The 17,957-nt window shown below is 50.8% G+C and overlaps 2 protein-coding genes across 4 annotated transcripts; one reads left to right on the top strand and one right to left on the bottom strand.

Moving 5' to 3' along the window:
• The first annotated feature begins 640 nt into the window (after positions 1 to 640).
• SMYD5 (SMYD family member 5) lies at positions 641 to 12,440 on the top strand. 3 transcript variants are annotated; one of them, XM_090281435.1, is made up of 13 exons: positions 641 to 772; positions 4,439 to 4,547; positions 5,272 to 5,411; positions 5,840 to 5,979; positions 6,368 to 6,437; positions 7,024 to 7,128; positions 7,886 to 7,948; positions 8,125 to 8,195; positions 8,439 to 8,545; positions 8,921 to 8,977; positions 9,865 to 9,959; positions 10,840 to 10,910; positions 11,006 to 12,440. In XM_090281435.1, exons 1-13 carry the CDS (start codon positions 677 to 679, stop codon positions 11,145 to 11,147), a joined length of 1,266 nt encoding a protein of 421 aa, XP_090137561.1. In that variant the 5' UTR covers positions 641 to 676; the 3' UTR covers positions 11,148 to 12,440. The 3 variants fall into 3 exon arrangements, with proteins under 3 accessions (XP_090137561.1, XP_090137559.1, XP_090137560.1); XM_090281433.1 differs by having other exon boundaries at positions 657 to 772; positions 5,858 to 5,979; XM_090281434.1 differs by lacking the exon at positions 7,024 to 7,128 and having other exon boundaries at positions 657 to 772.
• Positions 12,441 to 12,850: 410 nt separating this feature from the next.
• Positions 12,851 to 17,728, bottom strand: PRADC1 (protease associated domain containing 1). Its single transcript, XM_090281436.1, has 5 exons — positions 17,016 to 17,728; positions 14,641 to 14,741; positions 14,039 to 14,148; positions 13,618 to 13,785; positions 12,851 to 13,395 (listed from the first exon to the last, which is right to left on the bottom strand). Exons 1-5 carry the CDS (start codon positions 17,080 to 17,082, stop codon positions 13,275 to 13,277), a joined length of 567 nt encoding a protein of 188 aa, XP_090137562.1. The 5' UTR covers positions 17,083 to 17,728; the 3' UTR covers positions 12,851 to 13,274.
• Between the last annotated feature and the right edge of the window lie 229 nt (positions 17,729 to 17,957).

The following is a 17,957-nucleotide window of genomic DNA, read 5'->3' as shown; positions in this document are numbered from 1 at the left end:
TTTTGTTGTTGGGTCAATGTGCATAGTACACTCACTTCTGCATACAATTTTAGGGAACCCCAGACCTCAGGTCCACTATGGATCCCCCTCCACCCTTACTCCTCCCCCTGGGTGCAAAGTCCCTAAGTTGCTGAAGAGTCTGAGACAGAGATCAGTCCAACTTGATCATTCGTAGGACTGTCTGCCCCGCTGCCAGATTTCCCATGGTGAAGGGAAATCTTGTGCCAGACTTTGTGGCATAAACTAGTCTTTCCCTTCAGGTTGAGGGTCAGAGAGGACAGGAGTAACTGCCCTCTGCAGTCCTACCCCTAGGCTGGGTCCAAAACCTGCTTTACTCAAGACGGGTCAGTGAATGGACACAGTAAACACAACCATGAACTCAGACACAAATGCACACATCAAAATTATACAGGCATACCCGCTCTAATAACAGGTCATACTGGCCTTGAAGACAGAGGCAGACGCAAAACTGCACAGGTGTAAGAGCTCAAAGGCGGCCCAGCTCCACCCAGTCAACAAACCAATATACATAAACATAGACCAAAGGGACCCAAATTCCGATTCGCGAGTGGGTCAACTAGCAGCCAACGGGAAACACACGCAGAGGGCGGGGCCAGGGGGGCGGGGTCTCCTGGTCGGGTTGTGGTCAAAGGTCAGAAGGCGAGGCGCGCCCAAGATGGCGGCCTCCATGTGCGACGTATTCTCCTTCTGCGTGGGCGTGGCAGGCCGGGCTCGGGTTCCCGTGGAAGTCCACTTCGTGAGCAGCTGCAAGGTAAGGCCGAAGAAGACCCGCCCACCTCACCCGGCCTTGGAGATAGCCCCGGGGGACCCCATGCTCGGAGCCTGGAGGCTCCGACGCTGCGGCCCGGCCCCTGCTCGCGGCCAGGGGATTCCCTCTCTCCCTGCGCACCGGCTTCCGGGGCGGTCACGCGGTGTACTGGGGCTTTGGGAGTCTCCGTGCGCTCCCCCTTCCCGCGGAACCGGTTCCGCCCGCTGGCGGCCTTCATGCAGCTGCGTCAGGCCGGGCTGCTGGAGGCCCTGGGCCTCTGCACCCAGCCTCGGGGAAGTGTTGTTTCTGGGTCCCGGGAGCGGTCGGCGGGGTTGTTTTGAGCAGAGGAAGCTGAGGTATTAAAATGTGTGGATCCTCAGGGAATTTCTGAGTGAGATTTGGGGTGGGGTAATGAAGGGCCTGGGAATGCTAAGAAATTTGGACCGGAGCCTGAAGACAATGGGAAGATTTGAAGGGTTTGAACAGGAGAGTGCCGTGATTTTGTCATTTTAATTTTGTTTTTTAAAAAAGTTGAAAAAATTGAAAATGCATGTAAATGAAGAAGGTAAAGACCACAATCCTATTTTTGTGTTAATAATGTGTATATTAAAATAGCATTTTTTAGAGACTGCGTTTTGATGCAGCAGCATACCTTTATCAATAAACCTATTTCTGTGTATTCATTTTTAAGAGCTAAGTAGTAGTTTTAGTTTATTTCCTGGGAGGGCCGCAGTTCTCTCAACTAAATACTTATTTATGGGCCCTTATGTTGTATCTTATTTTTAACCCTGAGGTCAAAGTTCCGGAAGCTCATTTTCTCTGCACATCTCCTTTTGTTCTCTCCAGCACTGAGTATTTTTTTTCCTAGTTATCTTTGCCAGTTGATATGTGGGAAATGGTATTGCTTTGTTTTCATTTACATTTCTTTGTTTACTACGGAGGTTGAACAGTATATCCTGCGTAGGGGCTTTGTGTATCCTTAGTCTTTGCCCATGATGTCAGCCTTCTAGTCACATGTCCCCTGCTGTCAGCATGTTCATTCTGATGCAGGTGCCCAGCCCAACTTCCATGGCCCTCTTTCCACACAAGGGACACGTGGAGCGTTTCTCTCCTTCCATGGAAAGTCAACTCTCCTATATCCTTGGCTTCTTCAGTTGCTCACATCCCCATCTCCACCCCAGGGCTTCTAGTACTCTTACTGGCTTACAGTTCGATGGTGTCTCAGTTGCATCACTCCTGGCATGCCGGTCCCCTTTACCATTACTTAACCCCCTATCTCTCAGCCCCTTCATTCTTCACTTTTCCCCTCTCACTTTGTTACTTCAGCCACTCTTCTTGCCTCATTGTCCTGTCCCAGCCTTCTATCAAAACCCCAGCTCTGGAAGAATGAGCTGGCTGCCCTTGCCAGGACTACACCTGACCTGCTGGAGAAAACCGCATACCTACCCAGACTTAGTGACAAGATAGATTACTGTGGGCTCTTTGCATCTATATTCATAAAATGAGATTGGTTTGTAATTTTTATTTTATGTAATTTCTCCAGATTGCCACATCAGTTATGCTTGTGTTTTAGTAAAATGGAGAAGCTTTACATTCCTTTCTGTTATTGAATAATTTAAATAGCATGAGAATTATTCTTTGGTTGGACAGAGTTGGCTCATAAAACCATATAGTCTAGGGGCCTCATGTGGGGTAGTTTTGACCACTTTATTTAGCCTTTATGGATATTGGTGGGAATGCTTTTTAAAAATTTACCAACTATAATCCTGACTGGTGTGGCTCAGTGGACTGAGCGCACCAGCTGCAGACTGAAAGGTCACCAGTTCAATTTCCAGTCAGGGCACATGCCTGGGTTGTGGGCCAGGTCCCCAGCTGGGGGCGTGTGAGAGGCAACCAACTGATGTTTCCATTGCACATCAGTGTTTCTCTCCCTCCTCCCCCCCAAAGTAAATAAATAAAATATTTTTAAAAAATTACCAACTATTATGCCAGGGACGTGACCTATCACATCAGAAACCTGACCAAATAGTGATGCTGACCAGAATGCCATACTGGTGCATATCAGCCAGAAAACACACTGTTTTTAGTCTGTCTAGGCTTTCTTACTTTTAAATTCAGTTTTTGTTATTTATATATTTTAAATAAAATCCATTTAAGATTTTAAAATTTACTACATAGTCTTAAGGCTTTGCACAGTCTTTTAAACTAAAACTTATTTTTCAAATTGGAAATATATTTGCATGGTTTGTGCCCTTTGATTTCAAGTTCAGTTCTTCAAGCTTCTTGGAAGTATGAATTAGAGCTGTTTTTTTTGAAACACTTTTCTATGTTTTAGGGATAAGTGGTTTTATAGAGGAAGAGTTCTGCTGCTTCTCACTTTAAAAAAAAAATTTTTTTTTAAGCCCTGGTTGGTGTGGCTCAGGATTGAGCCGTGGCCTGCAAACCAAAGGGTTGCCGGTTCGATTCCCAGTCAGGGCATGTGCCTGCATTACAGGCCAGGTCCCCAGTTGGGGGCGCACAAGAGACCACCACTCATTGATGTTTCTCTCCCTCTCTTTCTTCTCCCTTCCCCTTTCTCTAAAATAAGTAAATAAAATCTTTTAAAAAATAAAAATAAGATAAAAATAAAATAAAGATTTTATTTATTTATTTATTTTTAGAGAGAGGGAAAGGAGGGAGAGTGAGAGGGAGAGAAACATTGATGTGTGAAAAGAACATCAATTGGTTGCCTCTGGCATGCCCCCAACCGGAGACTTGGCCCGAAACCCAGGCATGTGCCCTGACCACGAATCAAACCAGCAGCCTTTCAGTCTGCAGGCTGGCACTCAGTCCACTTGAACATGCATATGAATCACCTGGGCATCTTGTTAAAGTGCAGATTCTGATTCAGCAGGTCTGGGGTGGGGCCTGAGGTTCTGCATTTCTAACAGTCTCCCAGCAGATGCCTCGGTTGGCGGTTCATTCCCTCACTTTGAATATCAAGAGCTGCAGTTCATGAGGCACGGTCACCTGTGCTCTATCATTGCATCCTGGAAACTGTCTGGTTGATATTATTAAATTACTTACTTTTCATGTGGGAAACACATGCAAAGAAATGAAGCAGTTGGCTCCACGGTTCATAGCCAGTAATATTAGGATTGGGGCTAGGATTAGTTATTCCTTTCAGAGTAACCCCTGAGAAGTTGTTGGGTGCCAGGTGCTGCGAGTACCTGCCGGACCGGGGAAGTAAGGTACATTCTCCCTCAAATTAGGCCTCCCTCTCCTGTGGTGTAGGATTTCTTTGCAACCATTAGCAGCAGCATCACTGCTAGGATCACTCAGAGAAGGCTGCCCTGCTGTTACCAGCTCCTGGTATAGGAGGCTCCAGGCTGTTGTGAGCCTTGGCCTGGCCCTGGCCATTCTAAAAATTCTCCTTTGGGTAGTCTGAAGTGGCTGACATACCAAGCCCTCTTCTCTGAACAGGCTGAAAGGAGTGACTGAAAGGTCAGAACTCCATTTTCAGAGGAGGCAGTTATGGGGGTGCTGACCATGCTCCATGAACCCTTCAGAGGCAGAGACCTCTGCTGAGAGGTAGCACGTGGGGGAAAGGCTGAGTGGTCCTATGGGAGCATTGGACCTATGTCATCTGTCTCTTCTAATGGCCATCCTGTTCCTTATCTGCCTTCTTAGGGAAAGGGGCTATTTGCCACACAGCTGATCCGGAAGGGGGAGACCATCTTTGTAGAACAGCCCCTGGTGGCTGCACAGTTTCTCTGGAATGCACTTTATCACTACCGAGGTGAGCACATCTCTCCTGTTCCTCATGACTGCTGGGCCCAGCTGCCTCTGTGCAGAGTAAAGAGCTGCATACCTCCCTGAGGCAATGTCTCTGGGATGTTGGAGGAAAGGCTGTATTCCCTTGGAGAACAGCCCCTGATAACCTCTCATCTGTCTGATCTCAGGCTGTTTGGGGCTGTGAGCCTATAGAAAAGAGGCCCTTCCAAAGTGCTCCCTGGTGAGGACTGTCACTCATGTGGAACTCAGAGTCTAGTCCCATAATATAAGGGACTGGACATCATGCTGAGCAGCTCTGTGCCAAAGTGGAGCCCTCTACCAAGAGGAGGCCACATTCGTCTTGGTTAAAAAAAAGGCTGTGTTAGGGGTCAGAAGCCAGCCACGTGCTTTTTTCCCCTACACTTTTCTTAGGCCACAGACAAACTTTGGAAGGAGGGTCACTTTTTTCCTGAATGTGGGGAAAGGCCCATCTGAGGGAAGGGAGGGGAGCCCCACAGACTATGTCCCATTGAGAAGCAGAGTGAGGGAAAAGGGAATCATCTACCTTTGAATGTATGTGAAATTTATTCATTCATTTCATTCTTTAACATGCTCATTCACTCACTTCTCATTTTGAGCACCTACTGTGTGCCTGGCACTATTCCAGTTCTGGGGAATACTGCTGTGAAAAGGACAAATGTGGACCTTACTTTTTAAGACACACTGTCATGTCTGGTTCTCTCCCTCAGCCTGTGACCACTGCCTGCGGGCACTGGAGAAGGCAGAGGAGAACGCCCAGAGGCTGACTGGGAAACACGGCCAGGTGCTGCCTTACCCTGAGCTCTGCACTGTGCGCAAAGACCTTCACCAGAACTGTCCCCACTGCCAGGTGAGTGTCCTTGGGAAGTGTACCGAAAGGGACTTATGGGAGAGACCTTAGCTGAAGTCCACTTTGGGGAAACAAGAGCAAGGATGGATCTGGTCATGGCCCTTGAGAGCCACAGTGTAGGATAAGACATTGGAAAGGCTCAGCTACTGTTGCAGTTTCATTCTCGCTCTTCCAGTCCCATTGTCTAGAAAATGGCCTGGATGGGAGCTTGCCCTGTTTCTAAGAGCCTGGAGGGGGCTCTCCCCTCTACCTGCTAAACTCTCTTTCCCATGGTTTTACAAGCCTGGGTTAGTAGATGCCCCCAGAGCACAGTATGCTTTCTCAGGTCACAGTAGTGGTGAACTGCTGCTCAGGGGCAGTTTGTGGAAGGAATGCAGTTAGAGAAGGTGAGTACCACATGGGACATCTATGCCTCACCCCATGGCCGGATCCACCTCCTCCAACAGGTGATGTACTGCAGTGCAGAGTGTCGGCTGGCAGCTGCTGAGCAGTACCATCGGGTCCTGTGCCCAGGCCCCTCCCAGGATGATCCCCTACATCCTCTCAATAAGCTGCAGGAGGCATGGAGGTAGGTGGCGTTTCATCTCTTCTTTATATCTCCCTCATTGCCTGCCTGTCTGCCTGGGCTCAATGGATGCAGCCATTTTTCTTAAGTTACCATCCCTCAGATTGTTGCCACCCCCCCACTCTTAGAGTTAAACAGAGGTCACATCACCCAGCCCACTGCCTTCAGTCTGAGTTGCCAGTCCCACCATCCTTGCCATTTTACACAGTCCCCCCAAAAGCCCCATTAAGCCCATAGGAATGTGAAGTCCTTTCCAAGTCCTTGCCAGTGACTTTCTCTGGTTATGAATGAGGTCAGTAGGAAGGATTCTTTGTAGCAATCAGACTGGGTTTCCTTGAAATCAGCTACTTGGGAGGGAATTTCTAGGGCAAACCTTTTCCTTTCTTCCCAGGAGTGTTCACTACCCCCCTGAAACTGCCAGCATCATGTTGATGGCCCGGATGGTGGCCACAGTGAAGCAGGTGAGCCCACCTGATGCTTATAGGAAAGCTGACTCGGGCCTCCTTCAACTCTTGGCCTCAGTCTCCTCCTCATCTCAAGGCCCTGGCTTGGATGCAGAATTCACCTGGTCTATCCACAGAACAGCTGACCTTGCAGATCTTAGGAGTCGCTAACCATATAACTGTCGGGGAGTGGGGGCTTGTTCTGCCTGTAGTCTTTGCCCTCGGAGAGGACTTCTTGTGCAGCAGCACTTCATGCATTCAATTTGGAATTGTGTCTCTTAAATAAAGCAAGAGAAGCCATGCTAACCCCTTCTGTTAATATTGTTGCTCCTAAGCCTCGTTTTCCTGTTTTTCCAAGTGTTGTTGAAGTGATTAGACTGGCCTCAGTTGGGGAGATGATTGCGGGTATGCAGGGTTGAGAAGTCCCTAGTCAGGGGAAGGGTCTACCTAGAAGCTCTGGTGTGATGGTGTTTCTCTGACGACTTCAGAGCCATAGGCTACCCCTCCCACATGGGTGACAGTGGCAGTAAGCATGCAGATGTCTGTGAGTCCATGTGTACACATGCATGTGTGAATGTGACTCTGAAACATTTGTTCACTGCAGGCTAAGGATAAGGATTGTTGGATCAGGCTCTTCTCCCAGTTCTGTAATAAAACGGCCAACGAGGAGGAGGAAATTGTCCACAAACTCCTGGGGGATAGATTCAAGGTTGGTCTTCTCCGATGACCCCTCCACCCCAATAGCCTGGGATATTCTGTGGCTTCCTGAGGGGAGCTCCACATTTGGTCTCTTACCTCCCAAAAATTTATTCAGAGGACTTACATTCCTGCCGCTGTTTTAACTTCGTGACCTAATGTGGGTGACAGGAAGGAGAGGTGCCCTGATATGGTAAAGCAGAACCTCATGATAGGACAGCAGTGGGCAAAGCAAATATTGTGAAAAATGGGGAGTTAAGGGTCCACAGGATCAGGGAGCAGAATGAAACAGGAGAATTTTAGCTGCCAATGTACTGAGTACCCACTCCCAGTCAAAGAATTACAAATTCTTATTGAGGACAGCAGATTTCCACACGGAGGCCTAAGGGTGGAGGCAGATGTGTGAAAGGGCGCCTGGGGTGGGCCTTCCTACGCTGAATTCTGGGGAAAGGAGCGGGGAGTCAGGCTGGTCTGAAGGTTAGTTAGGGGAGCCTGGAGGTTGGTGAGGATGCTCTAAGCAAGGCTTCCTCAGCCCTGCTGGTACGAGTGTTGGAAAGTGGAGGGATTTCAGGTTGCTGCTCGAGTGGGAGCCGGCCAGTGGACCTGCCATGGCTCTTTGGCGTTAAGGACCCTGGCCTGCCTTTGCCCGCAGGGAAAACTCAGTCTACAGAGATGGCCCTTTTCCTTCCCTCACAAGGTCTTGTGGGCCCTGCCTGGGTGCTAATTGGAAATCCTTAGAGATGCAAGTCTCCCTGTTTTTCCTAACCCAGGGCCAGCTGGAACTTCTGCGGAGACTCTTTACAGAGGCCCTTTATGAGGAAGTACTCAGCCAGGTGAGTGTGAGGAGGGTAGGACCAGTGTCCTCGAAGGGGACAGCTAAGCCAGAACTACCTTGGTCTCCTGGAGTTGGGAGGGGACTGACTCCCAGAAGACTTCCGGAACAGAGTTGTATGAGGAAGAAAAGCAAGCGACTGTAGCCTGAGTGCTCATCTCTCTCTCTCCCCCATAGTGGTTCACTCCAGATGGATTCCGGTCTCTCTTTGCTCTTGTTGGGACTAATGGTCAAGGAATTGGGACCAGGTGAGGAGACCTGGGGCTCTGGTGGGACATTGACTGAGGAAGGTAGCCACAGCCCCTTTCAAGATGAGGGTGGGGCAGGGTGTGATTCTGTGGCCAGTGATGGGGATCACTGAGCAGGTCGAGTCTGTGCCTCTTGAGAGCTTTGGTCTGATGGGGAAAGAAATGGGCTTAAATTGCTTGGAGGTGGAGAGCCTTGTGAGCTGGGCCTCCTGCTCTCCAACCATGGCTGCCTGGGACCCCCAGCTCCCTGAGCCAGTGGGTCCATGCCTGTGATGCTCTGGAGCTGAAGCCTCAGGACCGTGAGCAGCTGGATGCCTTCATTGACCAGCTGTACAAGGACATCGAGGCAGGTTGGTGAAATGGAGACACCCCTCCCCCCCATTCCCCCCCACAGTCAGATGGTGGACGCAGTCTTACTCCAGGGACCTCTGAGTTAATGGTGGGGGACATGATCCTACGTGCCTGTGGAAGTTTCAGATCTGTCCAGGGCACACACAGATGAGAAATGACCCTGAGATCCATGCAGAGGCTCGCTCTCTGGGGGTGGGGGAGTGCTATCGTTTAGAGAAAAGCAAGGTTTGAGATGTAAGTTCAGGTGAAATGGTATGGGTCAGGTGCATTAGTATGGTGGGGGCAAGACAGTGAAGCAGTACCTTTCCTAGTAAACGTAGTTTCCTTTTCCCTATAAAGTGGGTAGAATAACATCTGCATATTACTTCTTACAGCAACTGGCGAGTTTCTTAACTGTGAAGGATCAGGCCTCTTTGTGCTTCAGAGCTGCTGTGAGTCCTGGCATTGATGAGAGGTGGCCTCATAGTCATAGTTCATCTCTTTCGGTTTGCTCCTTCTAGGCTGATGGGGTTGAGTCTGGGAGTGGGGTTTAGATCTGAGTTTCTTGGAGAGTCATCTGGTCCTTTTTGGTCCATCAGTTGTTTCATTCATTGGACTGCTGGTGCCTTAATATATGTTTATATATAAAATCTTCTAGTGGGCCAGGCCTTGTGCTCTGGCAGGGCACTGAACTCTGATTCTCAGAGGAAGCATGGCTGTGTACCACCACTGCCCTGTGAAATTTGGCAGGAAGTGTCGTGAGAGCCTGGGAGGCCCTCAGGATCCTGGGAGAAGGAAGCTCAGGCTAGCAGGCAGTCCCCACCTGCCAGGGAGGGGTAGAGTCAGCTCAGACTATTGTCTGTTCTAGATCCCAGCATCTCACCCTCTGGTTCCCTCACTGCAAACCCCTCTTCCCAGGTTCCAGGGCCACTGTACCCTCCCAAACTAGGCTCTTAGAGGGCCTGGCTCAGCTGTTACCAGCTGTTTAGGAGCAGACAGGACTGAGTTAGTGGTCTGCATGGGCAGCCCTTTCATAGCCTTGTCCCTCCCTTTGTGAAACACTGGGGACACAACTGAGAATCATGGTGACCAGTGAGGAGGAAAGCAGTGGCAGACCTGGACAGTGGATGAGGGAATGATGTGGGCATGCATTTGTGTCTGTGCTCTGTGGTCTTGAGGAAAGAGCACTGGACAGGGAGTCGGGAGACTTAAGTTCTAGGACCTGCCCAGCCCTAGCTGGGACCAGAAAACAAGTAAGGATGGGACCTAGGGCTCTCCAGAGTTGAGTCTGTTACTTTTATTAATCAGCAGTCCTAATTACCTGTCTCTCATGACCCAGGCAACCATAGCTGTGTCCCCAATGCAGAGACCTCCTTCCCGGAAAACAACTTCCTTTTGCATGTCACTGCCCTGGAGGATATTAAGCCAGGAGAGGTGAGGGGGCTGGGAGCTGTGGGGGGCATGGGGGTGGCAGTGGACTTTGCAAGTTCTCTCCAGAGATTGGAAGCAGCAGTGGCTAGGCCCCCCAGTTCAGGCTGTTGAGTTGAATCCCCCATGCCCCAGGGAACAAGACTTTCTTCCCATGGATATACTTTAACCCCATGCCACCTCTTCAAAAAATAACTTCAGAACGTCTCAGAGCGGTGTTTGAGAGACAGCTGTGTGCAGGGTTCTTGTCCTCAGCCACCTTTTTGTCCTTTTTTAAAATCCTCGCTTGAGGATATGTTCTTTCTGATTTTATATAGAGAGAAAGATCGATTGCCTCTCGTATGTGCCCCAACTGAGGATCACACCAGCAACCTAGGTATGTGCCCTGACTGGGAATTGAACCCGGAGCCTTTTGGTGTACGGGACGGTGCTCCAACCAACTGAGCCACCTGGCCAGGGCCCCAGCTACCTTCTGATGAACAGTTCTGCAGCTTCTAAGAAGGCAGGAGATGATTCTTTGTGGCTTGGGCTATGGAGAACTAGTGTGGGTCTGGGGTCCTGGCTGCTAGTGCAGCACACAGCCTAGCTGAATATTCTTCCAGGGCAAGTAGCATTGCACCAAGATAACTTCTGAACTCAGCCACTGACCTGGTCCCTTAATGCCTTTAACCATGGCCTGAGGCTAACTACAGTCCCCTCGCTGCCTCAGACGTTAGGTTGTTAGAGCCTCCTAGTGATCTGTTTGCTGAGGGCACGGGAATGGATCCGGGCAGCTCACCTGTTTGCTGAAGGGCAGCGCAGGTCCTTGGGGTAGGGCAGAATTTGGGGATAGGGTAGTGGTTGGGGAGGCCAGACTGTCAGACCCCACTTTTCCTCTGCCCTCCAGGAAATCTGTATCAGCTACTTAGACTGCTGTCAGCGGGAGCGCAGCCGCCACAGCCGCCACAAGATCCTCAGGTGCCAGCTGGGGACGTGGTGGAAGCTGGGCTCGGGTCCTCCATCCCAGCAGCTGCCTGACTGTTCATCCTCCATCGTCCCCTTGTACCCCGCAGGGAGAACTATCTGTTTGTCTGTTCCTGCCCCAAATGCCTGGCGGAAGCTGATGAACCCAATGTGACCTCAGAAGAGGAGGATGAAGAAGAGGAAGGAGAACCAGAAGATGCAGAGCTGGGGGATGAGATGACAGATGTGTGATGTCACCCTCCCTGGAAGGGGTCCTGCCCCAAACTCTGCCAGAAAAGGGGCCTTCCCCCAGAGAAGAGGCTTAGAAGGAACTCCCCACTCCTGTTGCCTGATTCCCCTATTCCAGCTCTGTTTCTGCCAGAGGGTGGGACAGAGGCTGGACCCTTGGCCCCCCATGTCCCACCAGACCTCATGTGCTGGACACTGCTGCTGAATGGCTCAAGTTCTGCACTGTCCCTGAGCCTTTCAGAATCGGCCTCCCCCTGAAGCACTGCACTCCAGAGTGTGAGCAGCTGGAACCAAGGTCAGAGCCTAACAGTGTTTCTTGCCCCTTGGTCCCATGGCTACGCCTACCCATCCATATGGACTTCACTCCTCTCTACTTGCTATGCAGGGGGTAACAAAGTGGCAGTCTGAGAACAGCCTTATTTATTGAAGAAGAAGGGAGAGGGGGTGAGTTGCCCTCACCTTCTTTCCCATCGTGCACTATTGTAACTGATAAGGCAATTGCCCGACTACTAGCACAGCTGAGTGAGGCAGGAGGGAGGAACTGGGCCTCCAGAGCACTTTCTCTAACACTGCTGGGGAACACTGAACCAGGGAGACTACCCTCCTCTCCCCACACCCCCTCTCCCTCCATTGGGACATCTGGGGGAGTAGAGATTGACCCCTTCCCCAAACTTCAGAATCTATCTTGTGCCTTGCCTCTTAGGCCCTGGCACAGTGGCGGGCCCCGTGGGGTATGGAGAAGGCCTCTGCCTCCCTCAGGATCATCACGCCTTCCTCACACTCTCTTCCCACGGGGGGCTCGAGCAGCATTGCTGAGACCTGGGGAGTGACAGGCTGTGCTCTTTAATTTAGGATGCTCTAGTCTTCCCTGGGACCAGTTGAACATGAATCAGTGAGGGACTCTCCTGGCCTCCATCTTTAGGGTCTCCACAGAAGAACATTGAAATCTTCCAGAAACCTAGAGGAGCCGGGCTGGATACTCGGAGATTAGCTCTGTGTCCCTCTACCCCCATATTAGCCCTACCCTTCACTCCTGGGTTGGGTGCTGTGAGAATTATAACCCATCACTCACAATTCCTTTCTGTCTACCTTCCCTAGGAGGTATTCCACATTCCCCTGCTAAGGAATCCCAGGAAGGCAGGTGCCTGCCCACAGGCCCTTTCCTGGGTTATGAGCCAGGTGGAGCCTGCCCCTCTGGTCTGTTGGGTTCTTACTCCTTCACAGTAGCTGGCATCCCCTCCCACCCTTGCCTGTCCATCGTTCTCAATAAAGTGTGAGTGGTGACAGGCCTCTGAAGGAACGCTTGGTGGAGAATGACTTGAGAAAATGCCCAAGCACACAGAAGGAAGGTGCCAAGGGTAGACCAGGTAATGGTAGGAGGTGGGAGCCCTAGCTCCCAAGTTTGGGTTCATCTCTGGTCTCGTCTACACTGCTGTGCTGATGTTCTAAAGCCCCAGAGCAAGGATCCTCCGTGGTCAAGTGTGGATTCCTAGCACCAGGTAGCGAGATGAGCCTTCTCCCCAGAGGTCTATGGCTCCTAAGATCTTAAGCAGGAGGCTGTGTTGGGATCCAGGAGAGCAGTTTGAAGGACCGTGGACAAGTCTTTATCCTCTCTGGGCCTCAATTTTCTCCCCTCTACATAAGGGCATGGGGCCAGTAGAGATTGAAGGCTCCTCCCACTCATGTGCTCTTACTCCAGGACACAGTTGCAACCCTGATGAGAGGCTTTATTGCTAAAAAGTCAGTCCTCAAACACCAGCTTTTAAACTACTCCAGCAACTGTTGTGAAGGACACAGGAGATCCTGGATGGGAGAGGCTGGAGCCAGGTGGGATGTGACAGGTCACAAAGCTCTCAGGACACCTGCCTTTTATCCCTTTTGTTCTAGATTCTAGCCAACAAGCCCTGGGACATGGGCCTTGCATCTTCCCATAGCATGAGACAACCTTGGGGGCCCTGGGGAAGGGAAAACAGTGTGTGCTTCCCTTAGCCTAGCCAGGCCCATGCCTTCTTCCTCTGCCTGGCTCCACCTGTCCAAAAATGCTATCTCCAAGTCCAAAACAGCAGAATTCCTGGATTTTCCCCTTCCCAGCCTAGAGTTGCTTATGGGTGGAATGTGTGACCAACTCTTCTACCAGAAGGTCCAGGGCGGTTGCAGCAGCTCAAAGGTGGGGATGCTGGTGACATTGACTGGAATGGAAATGATGGCCCATGGCAGCCCATGCTGTTCCAGGGAGCGGCGGATCATGTAGCTGGGAGGGCATGAAGAGAGGTGGTGATGGTCACTTTCTCAGCACCCCATCATGCCCCACTGTTCCCATCACGGGGAGTTCCAGAGCCCAAGGACTTTTTGGCCCTCCAGCTGGGGTACCCCAAGATGAGGCTTGTGGGAAGGGACTGGTGATTGCCCTTTACCTCCCCGAGTCATGGCACCCAGCCTGGTGCTGATGCAGCCAGAGACAAGGAGCCCTCACCCATCTCGGCCGAGCAGGAAGAGGGCAGGTATGTCGGCTGTACGCTGGGTACTGTCCTGGATCATCTCCACGTAGAAGCTGTCATTGTCAACTGCGTTGTCTGAGATGATCACTGCCCGCCCACCATGCTCCTGTACCACGCGGGTCTTGGAGAGGAAGGAGCAGCCCCTGGAAGAGGTGATGACAAGATCAGAAGAAAGGCAGGGTCTTAGCTACCCACCCCCCAGGCTGTCACCCTAGAAGGAAAAGGACCATGGATAATTTTTAATAAAGGCTCAAATAAATGGCCAAAAGGCATGGATAATCTTAAAGACTTAAAATGAATTATTTAAAAACTATTTCAAAGGACCACCACCACCAATGATCTTAGGATTTACCATATTCCTGCCCTCCCCTTGTGCCAGTGCCTGTCTGTTCTCACCCCCTCTCCACCAGAGCAATTTGGTCCTGGATGAAGAAACCGTTGCTGAGTTCTCCGCAGGCCTCTGAAGGTTCTGCGGGGACAAGGTGAATCTGCTCATACCTTGTGTGCTGAAAGACATTTAGACAGGTGAGACTGTGAGGAGATGCACCTGCTTTAAGACCAGGCTGACATCCCATTCTATCAACTCACAAGATACGAAGGAAAGGTGTGGAGTGGTTTCTGCGTGCTGGGCACTTCATTCTCACAAAGACATCTAGTTGTGCTACCATGGGCAGAGGAGCTGGTATGAACCCAGAGAGAGGAAGTAACTTGCCTTAAGTCACATCATTCAGAAGTAGGACTAGCAGGGCCCTTGGTTTTTCACTATTTCATGTTCCCCAAGACAGCTGGTCCCTCCATGGTGCCCAGGTCTGTATTATACCCAGGGAAGTAGCTGGAAGCCCTTTCTGCACTGCAGCCCCTGGGGGGCGGAGCTGGATCCTGCTCCCTTCCCTGTCCCAGAACTCAGGTATTGGTTGAAGGGATGAGAGGGTTCATCTCAGTTTAGTGGGGAGAAGATGGTGACAGGATCAGAGAGGAGGGGCTCTTCCTAAACTTACAAAGATACCACCGAAGTCCTTGGCAGGCGTAGCTGTGAAAATGTAGCGAATGTCTCCAGGACTCAGCACTTGGAAGTACAAATAATCATGGATGCGTAAGCCTGAAAGATAAATAATACAGGTGAGAAGCCTCCATGGACCCTGTGTCTTCAGCTAAGCTACTTGTAGTCTGGGCCCAGGGACCCAGCTTCAGCCAAGTGGGTGGGATAGATGGTCCCTGCCCTGGGGAGCATAGAGTTGATGCAGTTAGTAATCCCTGAGATGTATAGCTGCTGCTGCTTACAAAGGTGAGCCAGGAAGACAGAACTCTAGTGTCATCTGAGTGTTAATCCATTTTAGCTCTCAAGTGCACCTGAAAGTTTCAAGGTGGAGGATGTGGTAGTCTAGGTACAAAACAATTCTCACTAAAACGTTAAAGTTGACTCTCTGGCCCTGACTGGTGTGGCGTGGCTGTGGTTGGAGCATCTCCTGTAACTGAAAGGTTGCCAGTTTGATTCCTGGCCAGGGCACACGCCCAGGTTCTGGGCTCAATCCCAGGTTGGGGTGCATGCAGGAGGCAGCCGATCAGTGTTTCTCACATAGATGTTTCCCTCTTTCCCTTCCCCTCTCTCTCAAATGAGAATAAAATAAACCTTTAATAATAAAAAAAAGTTGACTCTGATCCCACTGCTATCCTCCTAGTCCATCACTACCATTTCTTGTCCTGACTGGTCTATCTTCCTCCATTCTTGCTCCCTAAGATCCATTCACCAAACAACAGCCAAGGATCTTCTTAAAGCAACTTAGCAAATATGACCATGTCGCCACATCCATAGCTTCAATACCCATCAACAGCTTCCCTTTGCACTTAAGATCTAAGCTCTTTTTAAAAAAAATTATTTTTAGAGAGAGGGGAAGGGAAGGAGAAAGAGAGGGAGAGAAATTCAATGCATGATTGCTTCTTGCACGCCCCCAACTGGGGACCTGGCTGACAGCCCAGGCATGTGCCCTGACTGGGACTCAAACCAGCAACCCTTTGGTTAGTAGGCCAGTGCTCAATCCACTGAGCCACACCAGTCAGGGCAAAGTCTAAACTCTTAACCATGGCCTACAAGGCCCTGCTCCATCTGGCCTTTGGCTGCTACTCAACCTTATCTCCTTACTCTGTTCACGCTCCAGTTTCTTCACTTCCCTGAGTCTTCCTGCAAGCTGTTCTCTTTGGGAGGTTTCCTCACCCCACCTCTACCTATTTACCTGGCTCAGTCGTACTTATAGCTTAAATGTCACTTTCTCAGAGAAACCTGCCCTTTGTCCTCCCTTGATGCCCTCCCTTTACGGCCATTCATAATGTACTTTTTCTCCACTGACACTTTCAACATAACCTGTAATTATAGAATATTCGTAACTTTTTGTTTAATGCCTGTCTCCTCCACTAGGACAAGGACCGTCGGTTTGTAGCTTCATTCAATGCTGTATCCACATTTCCTACCATAGTGACTAGGATATAGTGGGTGCACAATAAGGGTTGTTGAATGAATAACTATTGCCAGAACCAGATTTTTCTGTGGTGTGGGAACCTCTCTTAAGCACCAAAGTGTAATGTTTCACTTAGACTTGAGTCCTTTGGTTTCCTTAGCCTAGAGAGACCAAGGAATGTGGAAGAAAGCTGCTGCCATGGGTTCATTAGTCAATCAACAAACCACCAAACCACTACATACTGTGAGCCAGGGTTGGGGACTGATTGTGGCTTTAGTTGTCCTTGTCTAATGCCCAAATCATAGACAACCAGGTAGAGCTCCTCTGCCTTGGTACTGGGCTATGCATCCTTTTATCCTGGGAGTGAGGAGTTGCCATCAGATACAATACACTCTCAGGAAGCTTTCCTGGATTAGCACTAAACTCACCTCCAACCCACCCACTCACCTTTGCCTGGCCTTTGCATCTGCTGATCTGTGTAAATTAAGCGTGGCATATGCGTGTGTGTGGCTGTATTGTGTTTCTGTGCTCGTGTGGGTGGAAACTGGTTGCGTACGTCTGTGCTTGCATGTGAGCACACGTGTAGGAGGAGTATGTGTTCCCGTATATATATGTGAGTGCTCACATAAATATAACCAGCATGTGGGATCTCTACTTGTTCCTTTTTCCTCTTCTTGGTTCCCCCCTCAGTCACATGGATTAGCGTTAGTGCGGGTAGGGGAGAGTCTTGCTTCGACGTCGGGAGATGAGCCTGAGCCCAGCCTCAGGCCGCGCCCAGCTCAAGATCGTGAGGACCAGCATCCACCCACTCCAGTCGCCAGAACTCGCCAGGTCTCCAAGGTGACCCGTGGCCCCCGGCCCAAGCCGCGCGCAAGCTGGACGGCCCGCCCCGCAGCACAGCCCCGCGCGTTGCCTCTCACCGTGAGCCGCAATGCACGCGGGGAACCAGAGCACGAGACAACACCAGCCCACGGCGCCGAGGGTCATCTCCAGGGCCCGGCCGGGCGCCACGCTTCCTACAGCCGCCCCGTCGCTCGTTGATCGCGGGACTTCAGCCTGACAGCTACTCCGGCCTCCCGCCCCCAGATCCTCTCCAGCCGCTGGTTGGTGGATGGGAACGAGGCCCTCGGCTGATTGGCTATGACGCCTGCTTATGTAGCCACACTTTCCGCCTCTGCGCCTTAGCCTACTTCCTATTGGTCAATAGAAGTAGGGCCAAGGGCTGATTTGTCTAAACTGTTAACAGCAAACGCCGGCCCCGCCCCCGCATTTCTTAGCTTGGAGTGGACTCTGGAGAACCTTGCGGTTGTGTGTGAGCTGGAAGGGGATGACTGAGAACTGAAGGTGGGCTCCTGGGAGCACTTGCTTCAGCCGAGAAAGTCCTGGTCTTCAACTCTTGCGGTCTCGGCGGGTTTCTCCCCTGGGATGCCTCGTACGACAATGATTTTGCCTCCCCCCCTACTTTTTTCTCCTCTTCGACCCTTCCTGGGAGAAGTATTTGTCTAGCGCCCGGGTGATCTTCAATGATCCCGCTCTGCTCTTCCTCTGCCCAGTCCCACCAGCGCTTGCGCGGTCCCAGTGGTAGGTGCTGGAAACGCGGCCAGATGCACCCCACCCTCGAGGAGCTCTGGCCAGTGCAGAGCCAGAAAGCAGACATTGGGGCCAGGTGCCCAGACCAGCTTCTCTATCACTTACTGTGCAACTGTGCCACCTTTCCTAAGCTCTCAGCCTCAGTTTCCTCATCTGTAAAATTGACATGATAGTACCAACCAGATAGGGTTGTGAGATCACTCACATTAAGAGCTTACTCAGTATAAGCTTGCCCCGCAGTCGGCATTCAATAAATGTTTGTATTTATTTCA

The sequence above is a fragment of the Furipterus horrens genome, unplaced genomic scaffold (assembly GCF_987537825.1).
Source record: "Furipterus horrens unplaced genomic scaffold, mFurHor1.1.pri manual_scaffold_6, whole genome shotgun sequence".
Lineage (NCBI taxonomy): Eukaryota > Metazoa > Chordata > Mammalia > Chiroptera > Furipteridae > Furipterus > Furipterus horrens.
Note: the sequence above shows the minus strand (reverse complement) of the source record. Positions and strands in the feature narration are given on the sequence as shown.